This window comes from Pseudonaja textilis, chromosome 2 (genome assembly GCF_049901715.1).
Source record: "Pseudonaja textilis isolate UNSWEBS1 chromosome 2, rPseTex1.2, whole genome shotgun sequence".
Taxonomy (NCBI): Eukaryota; Metazoa; Chordata; class Lepidosauria; order Squamata; family Elapidae; genus Pseudonaja; species Pseudonaja textilis.
Genome location: NC_141991.1, coordinates 239,756,820 through 239,770,400, shown reverse-complemented (window position 1 = coordinate 239,770,400; position 13,581 = coordinate 239,756,820). Strand labels below are relative to the sequence as shown.

Below are 13,581 nucleotides of genomic sequence, written 5' to 3'. Positions count from 1 at the left end.
CTCAGTAGAGATGAATGCCTCAGACACAATAGCACTTAAGACATATATCACTCCATGCTTTATAGCATTATTTAAGGGTTTTCAAATTCAGGCATATTTGCCCCCAACAACGTGGGGCCTGATTTACCTCATAGCAAAATGTAAAGTGAATTTGGAATTCTCTGTAGAAAGTAGCTATGTATGCCCTATAGGCCCATTATTCATATTGCATTCATACAAAAGTAACTCAAAACAGACACCATGTGAGAACAAAGAACACAACTATGATTCAAACATTTTTTAAAAATTATTAGTAAAAGTACATTTTATTAACAAATACAGGTATCCAAACAGACTACAGTGAATTACAGGAAGATTTTTCCTTAAGTACTGTTAAAGCTAAGCTTGTATTCAGTGTAAAAAACTGAGAGGTAATAACACAATACCTGAAAAAAATACATTTAAATAATTTTCATTCATACAGTGCTGTGTTCTGATCAAGACTAGAATGGAGAAATTCCATAAACTATTATAAAAATTATTCTATATATTTTTCTATAAACATTTGACAGCTTAAATATAAATACATTTCCACGATCAATATATTACAATCGTACTGTCAAAAATATTTAAGCTTAATGTTAGTGTTTTTAAAAAAGTATTCAAATTACAATTCAACCAGCTATAAATCTGAGTATCTCTAGGAATTGCAGCAAATATTGCAGACATTACAAGAAAAAATATGAAATGTTAGCTTTTGGAAGGCTCACAGACAAATAAGGTTTTATTGTGTTTCAAAATTCTGAAAACAAGGAGTTCATAATAACAAGATGCTTAAGGCAACATGGACTTTAGCACTTTGGCTTTTATCCTCACCAATGTATACACATATTCCAACAAAACACTCGTTATCTTGCTTCCAACAAAACTAAAAGAACAGACTCTGTTACAGTGAACATAATCCAAAGCAAAAAATGCACTTAGGAAGAACTAATTCAGAATTCAGACATTATCATGTTTTTTTTCTCTCATTCTACAGCTGACTATATTAGGTAACTGTTTTAACCAGCATAATCAAGAAGTGGAAGTGTTGGTGAAAGTTGTACTATCGGTATCTTTATCAATTTATCCCTTTATGAATCAGTTCTATCCTGTGCATTAGGTCTAATTTTGAATTATGTTTGTTTTTTATGACACTTAGATGTTGAAGTTCATTTGACAAGTCTATCTCTTTAAAATAAGCAGATCAGGATTAATGAGTATTTTTGTATGGCTTTTGTTAACTGCAGTATTATTGTAGCAACATTCTATAATCAGATTCCAACGTGCAGACTCTACATTCATTATTACCTTTAATGCCATGCTTTAAGAAAGCACAAATACTGGATGACAAGTCCAGTTTCATTTCTTTGAATGCCTTCCTAACAGAAGGATTAAAGGTTCAGTGCAAGCTTCTACTAGCACTGGTGAGGAAGATCAACATAAGAATGCTACAAAAAAATTGACAAACACGATTTTAGTTTATTGATATCTTATAAATTCCTTTGCTTCTTGTACTGGGCAATAAATTACCTGAAGTCACCACTGATCAGAAAATGCACAACAAGCAGAGACCATCTACGTAGTAAGGCTGAGATGAACTCAAGACCATTTGTTTTATGAAAATGTTAGAATCCTAAAGAGGATGATCAGAACAAAAAGGATTTGTCTTTACTCTTTATTTCTCAAGCTCAAATTTTAAACAACCAACAATTTCAAACTACTTTAAAAAAATAAGATTCTCATTATAAAGATCAGTTTTATCAAGGATAAAATAGATGACTTCCCAGACTAGGCTGTTTCCATTCGCGTATGAACATTTGATGCCACCACTTATTAAAATTGAAGTAGGCAGGCTCCAATAGATCTTTCTTGATATTTTCAACATCTGAATTTTTCCCATGATGCTCAACTATCACTTTTTGGGAGTAGAGAGATAAAACTCTCATTTATTTGGGGTTGGGGGGGGTAAGAAATAGAACAGATTCTTGCTAGAGAAAAAAAATCATTTTTGTTTAATCCTGCTGCTGTAGGTTCTTACTGATAATAAAAAAGTGATCTTCCTTCCTGTGGCAGAAGAACCTAATTAAGAATAAGGCTATTGTAACCCTCCCCCTCCCCAATGTCTATGGAAAATACATCCAAGTGGAGACCATTCTGTATTAAAACTTCACTAATTATCTTTAAGCCAGAATACAACCCAAAGGACATTATGTGCCTCCCTGAAACCAATTTTATTCCCGTAATTGAACAGAAATATGGTTCAATTCTGTAATTGAAAAGAAGTGTTACATTAATCACCACCTAGATCAACATACTCATCATCTCTCCTGGCCAAATCCTCTTCACCTTCCAAGTCTTTCCAAATGCTGGTAGGCAAAACTGGTTTAAGGGAATGTCTCTGAAGCAAAGCAAAGGGAAATAACGAAGACAAACGAGCAGGATTTCTCATAAAGGGAGAAGCTTCAGTATCATCACGAGACTCAGCCTGACGATGCCTCTCATCTATTTTCTTCTGCAAACCCTGTACATCTTCCATTAGATTTAAGACATTTGTGGCAGTGGCAACTGTGCCTCCACCAGGGAGCTGAGCTTCAGGAATCCATCGTAAATACCTCTGTGCCCATACTTTGATTTCTGGTCCTTCTAGACATGGCAGGAGGAGTCCATGAAGGTCAACAGGTTTACTGTGCCACCTGTCATAGAATTCTCTGGAACTATTCTGAAGTTCATCAGAAGAAGTTATCAACCTGCTGATTCTTTTGCCCAAGATGTTTTTAATTAACTGATCTGTTTCTTCCTTAAAAAATCCCCTTCTTGGAGGAGGTTTTGCTTGTGTCAGGGGCAAAGAGAGTTGCCGCTGATGCTGTAAAAGAAATTTAGAAGACAAAATCAGAATTACCTGAACTCAATTCCAGCTTAGCTTCTGGGCAAAGTAGGCAATAGTATTAAATGCAAACTATAAAGACATCCAAGTTAAAACAAAATGCAAAAAAGTTTGAATCATTCTTTTTTACTTTTTGTAGGAGTTCTCATGAAGATGTTTACTCAAAATTCACTATAGTTATTTTAATGCACATATTCCAGCCTAATTGAACAATGTTATTATATTGAATTAGTATCCCAATCTCTATCATTCCTCCAGTTATTATGGTGGAAATATTCCAATATCTTACCTTGAATCGTGAAGCTTTTTTCTGACTTTTTTCTAGTTTTGGCTTTTCTGCATAAAGAGGGTTGTTAAGCAAAGCTTGAGCCTCGTGTTCAAACTGAACAGACCAATCCCAAACCGAAAGAAAATTAAGTTTGCTGCCTTCTGTATCAAGACTTCCTCCATACTGTTTAAAAAAAAAAGTCTGGAATTAATTTAGAAATGAATTTTGTCCAGTCAGCAGTGCTTCAATCTGCAATACTTCCATTTTAACTCTAACCCTAACCTAATCCATTAAACGAAGTAAACGTTAGCCATCAAACAGCCGGTTTGGTATAGTAGTTAAGATGCTGGCCTACATAACAAGAAATGGTGACTTCTAGTCCTGCCTTTGGCATGAAAGTGATCTGGGTGATGCTGGGTCAGTTTCCATGACCCTGGGATGCTACAACTGGAGCATAAGTGAGAGCTGGCTGCCAAGCACCCAAATTTTGATCATGTCACCGTAGTAGACATTGCAATGGCCAGAACTTTGAGGACCTTCATTCAGCACCATGCTCACATTGACTAGTTGCTGAACAAATGGTGGCTGTACAATGGTTATAACTCAACAATTACCTGGCATTTGTAGATTTTAAAATTTCCCCATTTTTCAGTAAACATCTAGATTGTTTACCATAAGTGTTCCTTATACATTTGTATGTCAGACTATGAAATGATTAAGGGGACAACAACAAGCTATTGTTAGCTCTCCTCATGCTCTACTACCATCAAATATTGTTCTTAATGCTTGCAGCAACCATCCTTTAATTCCAGATTCCTGTAAAACACTTCATAGTTCAAGCTTATTCATTTTACCATAAACTATCCCCAAATCAGCAGATGTATAATGAAATGTCTCACATTTATACACTGGGGTGACTGCTGAAAAATAAAAATCTGGTTTGTTATATCTTCTGCCCTAAATTTTGCTAAGGTCAAATTTGCTTTTGTTCCCTTTGAATCAGAGTTCCTTCAACGCCTTTCCTAAGAAGCTCAGTCCCCAAAGTTGTTCACTCTCACTATTTTTCCATTTATAGAAATAGAGCTGTGTTGGCACAATGGTTAGAATGCAGTACTGCAAGCTAACTCAATCCTCACTTCAGGAATTTGATCTACCAACCTTCCAAGGTCAGTAAAATGAGGACCCAGATGTTGGGGGCAATATGCTGACACCCTAAACCACTTAGAGAGGGATGTCAAACAATATGAAGCGGTATATAAGTCTAAGTGCTATTGCTACACACTGAAACAATAACAGTGTTCTTCCAATTCCATAAATGCAGTCTTCACATACATCTTAACAAAACTGCAAAGGTAAATCCATAAATCATAGCATATTTTTAAAACATTCCTCCGGTTAAATCATTTACATTTGAAGCATTATACTATTTTTAAAAACATTCTTGCAATATTTTTGACTCCCTTTTCATCTACCGTATTTTTCTGTGCATAAAACGCACCCCCCCCCCCCAAAAAAAAAGTGGCTGGAAATATCTGTGTGTCTTATACAGTGAACGTTGCCGAAGCCCCCTCCACCCTCCCACCTCTCAGGAGGCCTCTGTCTCCCAGCAATTTGCCTCCTTGCAGCAAACAGAAACAGGTATTTGTTCTTGGAATAGTTATAGTAGTCACTATTAAATTGGGTATAATGGTGCCTTCATTCAAACTTTGGATCCTCTGAGAAAGTACAGCATACTGTTTAAAGGATTTCTTCTTGAGCCCTGATGTGGCTCTGTGATCAGGGGCTGGGCTTCCCAGGATTGAGGCTCCAGCTCAGGATAGATATTTTAGCTAGAATTTACATTGCCAGCATGTCATTTCCATATTACCTAACATCACCAGTGCAGGAAATAGGGGAAGTGAGGGTGAAGGAGGTATGTGAGTGATTCTTAATTTGTATGTGAAGGCTAAAGCTTGGCAAACAATAATACCTACTTCTACTAAGGCTTAATTTAGCCATTTGGGGGTTATTATTATTACCTTGAAGGGCCAATTATATACCACAGTGGTAGTTAAGAATCACTGATATATTATACTAATACAGTATTGTCTGAGTTTCTTTACTTCTAGCGTTAGAAAAGATGAAGAATGTTGTCAGACAACACCCAGAGGATAAGGAGTTTCTGAATTAGCTGAATCAAAATGTAAGAATTCATTGCCTCAAGTTGCAGAGGTCCTCCTTTGCAAAATATTCTTTTGCACATTCTTAAAATGTGGGTGGGCAGTTTCCATTATATTCCATTATATTGTCTCATAAACAATTTTAGAGGCAGACTTAATAAAGTCACAAAGTTAGAACAAGCTATTATAAAGTAGGTGGCACAAGTAAAATTGAATCTGCTGAGCATATTTTTCATTTTATTCTGATTCAATACAAATACTATTACTGCCTTTATTTAAGAACTTCCATGGGCATTCAGATAATGATAACAATTTATTAAAATTGTTATCTGTAAGCTGCCAGATTGTCAGTCACTCAGGATGACAACTTGCAACAAAGAAAGAAATTACAATAAAACAAAAAGAAAAGATGGCAAGTGCAATGAAGTGAGGGGTCCCCCTCTCCTTCACCAATGCCCTGAGGGAAGAGTCAGGTATTCAAGGTTCTCCTGAAAAAGAGTAGAGCAGGGGCCACCCAGATCTTTTTGGGGGGGCGGGGGTGGGGGGGGGGAAGAATCTCACTTCAAAGGACAGGTACGGCTACCGCGTGCTTCTGCACGTATAGGTGCTTCTGAGGTCCTGAAAGATGACATGGTTTAATCAAAGGAACCCTAGAGCATGTCAACCCTGCAGATCAAATCAGCCAGGCAAATATTATGAGAAACAGGAACTCCCTCAAGTAACCAGGCCCTAAAGCAGATGGCTTGAAACAGGTAAAAGAGTTTGCTACTCGTCTGATAGCAAAAATTTGGTCAGTGTTTGGAAGGATGTTGCCTGCTAAGATCACCACCAAGAGACAGAGCTAATTAATGTTAATACAGTATACACAAATTATATCGTAAGGATATTTATCACTGGACATATTGATACTTTATTTAATTTTGGCCGAAGCCCATACAGAGAGTCCTCTACTTACAACCATTCATTTAGAAACGACACTGAAAAAAGTGACTTATGACCATTTTTCACACTTACAACTGTTGCAGCATCCTCATGGATCATGTGATCAAAATTCAGGTGCTTGGCAACGGACTCATATTTATGATGGTTGCAGTGTCCCGGGGTCACGGGGATCACCTTCTGAGGAGCAAAATCAACGGGGAAGCCAGATTCACCTAACAACCATGTTACTAACAACTGCAATGATTCACTTAACAACTATGGCAAGAAAGGTCATAAAATGGGGCAAAATTCATTTAACAAAGAATGTCTCACTTAGAAATAGAAATGTTGGGTTCAATTGTGGTCATAAGTTGGGTATTTTCTCTACTTGGTTGTAACATTTACGCAATTACATTCATTAATAGGTTATTGACCTGTTAATATAATATTCCCATTCAAATCTTGGGACATAATCCTTCTACCATTCTTTCATTTCAGTTTCACCCCAGATCATTGAATCATTTTTATTTTTAATTCAATTCCTTCGACTAGGCAGTCCTCATTTAAGCCCTTTATTACCCACTTCCAAAACAATTCATTTCCATGAAAATACTGTTTCCATTTGCTGCATTTTGGGTAATCAAGATTATTTCCCTCTTACCGTAGTGGTGTCTCTCTGGTGTTGAGAATTGAAGAAGAAGGTGCTAAATATGGGGATGTAAAGGCTGTCAGACAGAACAGTAAGGTATGTTTCTGTAAATTCAAATGCTGGTTGATACTGCTGAACTAGTTGCCAAATACAGTCCAGGAACAGCAAGAAAACTGGAGCCTAAAAAAAATGAGGAAACTACAACAGTACAAGATACAGTAAATGGATCACCTTCATTGAAGTGCTGCATTCAACAAGACTTGACTTAATAAGGCTTCTATCGAGTCAGGATATATCCCTCCATAAGAACTACTAAGATCATTACTAAAAATGGGGAGTGGGGGGGAAATCTCTTTCCACCAAATGAATTTCATTCCTCTCCTCTTCATTTCATATAACCCTATAAAACAGTATTTAAAATAATTTTTAACTGCATGCCAAGATAACAAATCTGACATATTATTTTATTTTGATAAATATTTGCTTTTATGCCATTTTAAGTATCTCACAGAAAAAAATGCTCATAAAAGTTATGACTGCTCCACGGTTGCTTTAATAAGTTTTAGTAAGTTGCATTTACTACATGGCACTCGCAAGTCCTGCAACCATCCTTATTTTTTTCTATTATCATTTCTTTCCACTGAAGTCATTAAGGAGTTGCAGTTCTTGTCGGAGGCATAAGTTATAGAAAGGGTTTTAAATATTTTAAGGCCTATAGGCATAGCTGGAACCTCAGAATGAAAATGTTATGAACAGCCAATTAAACCAACCAATCCAATCCAGTCCCTTGGTCAGTATTATGAATGGAAATTAAAATTCTCCAACGGACAGCTCCCTGGTCTTCATTTTAACACCTCTTGAATTGGTGGAAGAGTTTTTAAAAAAAAAAACAGTTTCTCTAATGTTTAATAAGAATTTTCCTTTCTGTAATTTACATTCCATTTATGTGACATCATTTAAGGTATATGAAAAACACTATCATATATCCCTCTGGCAGAATATATTCTAAAGTCTCAGGAGGGAGTCAGCAGTGCTTGGAATCTCTGGTCGGCATGAAAAGGACTGGAATGGCCCCTCCCTAGCACTTCAGAATATTTCTACAGTTATGCTGTAATTGCCTTAGTCTGGCAAGATTCTGTAAACAGGTGAACAACAATAAAGAAACTACAGGTAGTCCTCTACTTGCAACCATTTGTTTAGTGGCCATATTTACAATGGCACTGAAAAAAGTGACTTACAAATGGTTTTCATATTTATAACCGTTGCAGCATCCCCAGGGTCACATGATCAGAATTTGGGAGCTTGGCAACTGGCGTGTATTTATGATAATTGCACTGTCCCAGGGTCATGTGATCACTATTTGCAATCTTTCCAACCAGTGTCCGACAAGCAAAGTCAATAAGGCTGGATTCGCTTAACAACCCCCATGATTCACATCAGAACTGCAGTGATTTGCTTAACAACTGGGGCAAAAAAAGATTTGCAAAATGGGGCAAAACTTATTTAGCAACAGCCTTGCTTAGCAAAGGAAATTTCGGGCTCATTTGTAGTTGTAAGTCAAGGATTATCTCTTCTTAGAAGTGACAATCATTCTAGAAGATATAGCATTTAGAAGTCCTTTACTTTCTTAATTTCTACTTTCCTGATCATTCTTACTGATTTTCCGTATCTGTTAATTACTATGAATCTTTTATGTGTAACACTGTAAACCAGACACACCAGTCAAGATCATGTCTGATCACTGACAGAAAGTAGAACTATTATTCCCCATTATTTGGAAACTACAATTCCAGTGATATAAGATAAGTGATATAATCAATGATATAAGATAAAAACCACATTTTTTGCAACACATTGACTATATTTAACTTCTAATCAAGAACTATTCCAATATTTCTTTTCACAAAGATTATTGGCAAGGAACCTGATTCTTTACTTCAACATCTGATTTGTTATCTAAAAGAACTCTCTATGTGTTTGTGTTAAATTTAACTCCATTTCTTTCCAACATATTTTTCTAAACAACTACATTTTAAATGGTATTTCTAACTTCTAGGATATTAGCTGTCCCATCCAATTCTAAATCATTTGCCAATCTGACGAGTTATTTTTACCTCTTCATCCAAATTATCATAAAAACATTTCAAAGTACAACATCCTGGCCTGGATGTTGTGGGATTCTACTCAATAACTCTATTTTAATGGAAAACTATACATGAGCATATGGCTAAACTGTCATGCCATTCAGTCTACGCTTAATTAGCTTGTCAATCAAAATGTCATGGATATTTTGCTAAAATCAAGATATATTTCATCCACAGCAAACCCACGTTCTGATAAAGAAATTCCTGAATCAAAACTGGCAGAAGGCAGTCTAGCTAAACTTGTTATTGATAAATTCAAACTGACTTCTGATAATTAATTCTGGACAGAGATAGCAGTGAGCCATTGCAGGAAAGGGCAGATTAGAAATCTGCTCCTAGTTTCTACTTCAGGTTCCCTTATCCATAACTCATTAGCCAATCTTCTGCATTTGTTCAGCCAGATTTTGCGTACTGCACTAGTTTCAAACCCAGGAAAACCAGGGGCTTGACCCAGGTTCTCTCTGGCCCCACCCCTCAACCAACCACCTATTAAACCTAGCCTGAGACCTGTTATGGTTCTGGGGGCCTAATTTATCAGTGGTTTGTAATTGGTGAATCACTCCCTTGTGACAACAGAGGTACAACCCTCAATGGGAAAGTAGAGTTGATTAGATGGCCTAAGAATCTGGTACAAAAAATATCCAGATTTTTCTTAAGATCTAAAGGCTAGTTTTACTGCATTTTTTTGTTAAGATTCTGGAAAACAGACAAAGCCAAGCACTGCAGAAGTTTGCTGCTGAGTGGCTGCTCCCTGCCTATTAATCCTACTTAGTTCTATGAATTGTTTTAGGACAGGGGTTGCCAACCTTCTGGACCTCAGGGACCACCAAACTCCTAATTTTAAATCCTATGGACCACTAATATGATTCCAACATGCCACTCGCCGAAGCGCCTGGATTCCCACTGAGGGGATGGGGTTCCTTTTTCCCTCTCTCTCTCTCTCTCTCTCATCTCTCTCTTTCCCCCCGCCCCTCTGAACTGGTGCTGGATGGTGGGAATCTGATGTTAAGAGTCCGATGAGCCACATGCTGAAGATCAGATGGCTGGTGGGGAGGTGGAGCAACAGGGGTGATACCTGCAGCGGAGGGACTGATGCGCATGGGAGATTGTGGCATCAAAGCCCTTCCTGGATGTTCTCTGGCCTGCGAGGGGGTGGGGGAAAGGAACCTCTGATCTGGTGTCACCTCCTGCCTCTGCGCATCGAGGCTGAGCAGCTGCCAGTGATGCCCTCAGGGGAAGATGTTGCAAGGGGGAGGCTCGACCCCTCCCCTCAGGAACCACAAAGAGCTCACAATCCTTCTGGCACCCACCAAGCCTCGTCCTTCCCACATGGGCGTGTGAGCACTTCTGCCAAGGAAGAAGAGAAGCATGGTGGGAGGAAGGAGGCTGGGTGGCTGTCAGAGGGATGGAGAGCACTTTGCGGTTCCTGAGGGGAGGGGTCGAGCCTCGGCCTCACAACATCTTCACCTGAGAGCATCACTGGCAATCGCTTGCTGCAGCTCAGGAGGTCCACGCTCTCCCCAGCCCCCTCGATGTGTGGAGGCAGGAGGCAGCAGCCACGACACCGATTTGCTAGGGAGACTGCAGGATTGCCTCACCTCCCTGTCAGTCATCTGGTCTTCAACACGTGGCTTGTCGGTCTCTGGACATCAGATTCCCACCACCCAGGACCAGCTCAGAGGTTCCTTTTCCCCCACCCCCACGCGGTCCAGGAAACACCAGGGAAGGGCTCCGACGTTGCAATCTCCTGCGCGCTACCCTCCCTCCCTGCGCGCATCAGTCCATCCACTGCCGGTATCACTTCTGTTGCAGACACAGGCGGGCTGCAGACCACCAAAATTTTCTCACGGACCACCAGTGGTCTGTGGCCCACTGGTTGGTGACCACTGTTCTAGGAAATAAAGAAGACATGCCTGAAGCAATACTAGCAGAGAAGAAGTAGGTGTGATCAGTTTGGGGTATAAGCTTGAAACTATGGCAATAATTATGGCAAAGCAGAATTATTTCACACAGCACCTGCAAAATGTCACTCAGCTACACTGTTTAGATGTCCTAGAGCCATGATGGCAAACCTCCGAATCCTCTCTGTGGGCATGCAAGCCACTGTCTTCGGGTCTCTGCCACACATGCGCAGGGTGCATGCAAGGACGCGCATACATGCATGCTGGGGCGGGGTGCATGCGTGCGGATGCGCACTCATGCACAGGAGATGCACGCACATTGCATTTTGGGGGGTTGCGCGCACATGTGCATGCTTGGGACACTTGGTGCCAAAAAGGTTAGCCATCACTGTCCTAGAGCCTTTTAGGGAAGGAGGGAAAGAAGAATCAATCAGAGTACATAGTGATTGCCTGGCCAAATATTTGCAGCTCATCCCTCAAATTCTCTAAACTTGAAGATAGAGAAATCTGATGAGGTGATATATTGTGATGTACCTGGGAGGTTTCTGAGCCTCTGGATCTTGAGGAAGTAGACAGAGTCCTCTGTGATCTAGCTCTGGCATTAAGATCTTGCTGAATCTGGCTGGTTAAAGCAACCAGAGAAAGAAATGGGAGTTGGAGCCACAGACAGAATAGTTAACACTTCTTGGAAGGAAAGGGAGATTCCAGCAATACAGAAAGAAGCACCAGTTTATTCACCTGTCACAGAGACCGCCTTAAATCCAGTAGTGTTAGACAACTATTTCCATAACTTGTTATTAAAAACAATTCTGAGTAGTGTGCCTGACATCTGATTTTATAGTTATTATATTTAAAGCCAAACCTGTGGGCCTATTCATAGCTTTTGAAGTTTTTTTTAATTGAAATGTTACACAAATGTTATATGAATAGATTAATTCATATCAATTGCATGTAGGGCTTGGCTACTTGTGTTATCTATCTGTTGGGCTCTGAAGGCCAAAAGCTTAGTGTGATCAAAGCTGACAAAGTCTTGCCTGCCTTTCTTGTTTCCTCATAAAATATTTTTGCTCCTGAACAAGAGCTCAACTGAACCCCTGAGATATTTTTGGACAAGCTATGTATTGAGACAGAGGCTCCACCATTTCCAGTTTCATGATTCTCAGCTTCCCTTCCTACACATATTTTTGCTAAAAACATCTTTGTAGAACTTTGAGTTATACCTCTTCCTTATCACTTTGCCGCAGATGGTTACAGCGATCCAAGAAAGCATGTCCTCCCATGATCCATTCTTTCTGAATAAGGCTCTGAAATCCCAGCTTTGTTCTACAGTATGAATCCATCATAATTTGAACCAGACAGGAGATCACACAACAGAGGTCAGAAGCATTTTCCTCTAAAAACAAAGAGACAAATAGAACTGTTTCAGATGAGAGAAAAGTGTTTGTGGCTACTTTAAAAGAAGGACATGTTTGTATTATTACAGTCCCTTTCAGGCAAACATTAATGTCTATTGAGTGGGACGTTAGCACTGTTAATGCGTTTGCTGAACACCCTGAATCTGTATTACTCTATTAAAATCAAATAAAGACCAAAATTAGTACAGAGCAGCAAATGATTTAGATAATATAGTATTACTTTCTCAGAAACAAAACATTTATCAATTTATTTAATACTGTACGTCATTCAACATTTCTCTGTCGATTATGATCATATAAACCAAAGGAATATATTCCAAAAGCAACATGCATTGAAGCAATATTTCACAGTGGTAAAGCAAAGATTACTGGGCATTATATCAGAATGAGACAGCATGAACATGGTGGAAGAACCTATACAACAGATTAGTTAAGCATATGGTACGAAATACAATACAGGACCAAGTTTCAGGACTTCAGGCAAAACAAGATAATATATTGTGCAAAAGCACGCCTTGGTAAGTATCAAAGCCAGTAACCGGGTTCATCCATCACACTAGAGATGATTCACTTAATGATGACCTACACAGAAGCCAAGCCAACAGAGTTCACAGAGTAAACCAGGATTAAACAAATCAAATTTCGTAACTGCATTATGAATGAGCTTAGCAAGTTTGTTGTACCAGTTCTGATCGTGCTGAGTAACAAGACTGGAGATTAACAGACATGCTAAACACCAAGCCATCTAAAATAGCCCTCTGCAGGCTAGCCAACTGTACTACTCACAGGTGGAGAAAAATGGGACAGCAGAAGACAGGGTCTTCACTGAAAGGAAAACAAGGAGATAAGACAGAGGACAGATGCAGGTGTTAAACCAGAATCCAAGAAACATGCTAGAAGGCCATGCTTTAAAATATAAGACAACTCCTTGGTGTATCTTAGTTAGAAATGAATAGCCATGTACACATGTATACAGACCTGAATACCTCAAGAGTGACCAAATGCATTTCTTTTCTACCTATTCTATTCTGATTACATTTAAGGGAAAAAGATGAATTAAACAAATAGGGTCAATCCTCTTTTAGAAATGGGATAAAACATGACATGATACATTTATTTTCAATGTTTGAATATAAATTTTCCTAAAAGAAATAGGACAGTTGCAAAAAAATTGACATTTAAGATTATATAATCTTAAAATTTCTTTAGAATAACAGCA

The 13,581-nt window shown here is 38.7% G+C and overlaps 1 protein-coding gene across 1 annotated transcript in view; it reads right to left on the bottom strand.

Moving 5' to 3' along the window:
- Positions 1–275: 275 nt before the first annotated feature.
- MTMR12 (myotubularin related protein 12) overlaps positions 276–13,581 on the bottom strand; it is a 33,989-nt gene continuing 20,683 nt past the window's right edge. The window contains exons 13-16 of the mRNA XM_026715494.2: positions 12,168–12,340; positions 6,915–7,082; positions 3,195–3,356; positions 276–2,884 (exon numbers count right to left, since the gene is read on the bottom strand). Coding sequence (XP_026571279.2) covers positions 2,312–2,884; positions 3,195–3,356; positions 6,915–7,082; positions 12,168–12,340 — 1,076 coding nt within the window. The 3' untranslated portion in view covers positions 276–2,311. The remainder of the gene's footprint in view (positions 2,885–3,194; positions 3,357–6,914; positions 7,083–12,167; positions 12,341–13,581) is intronic.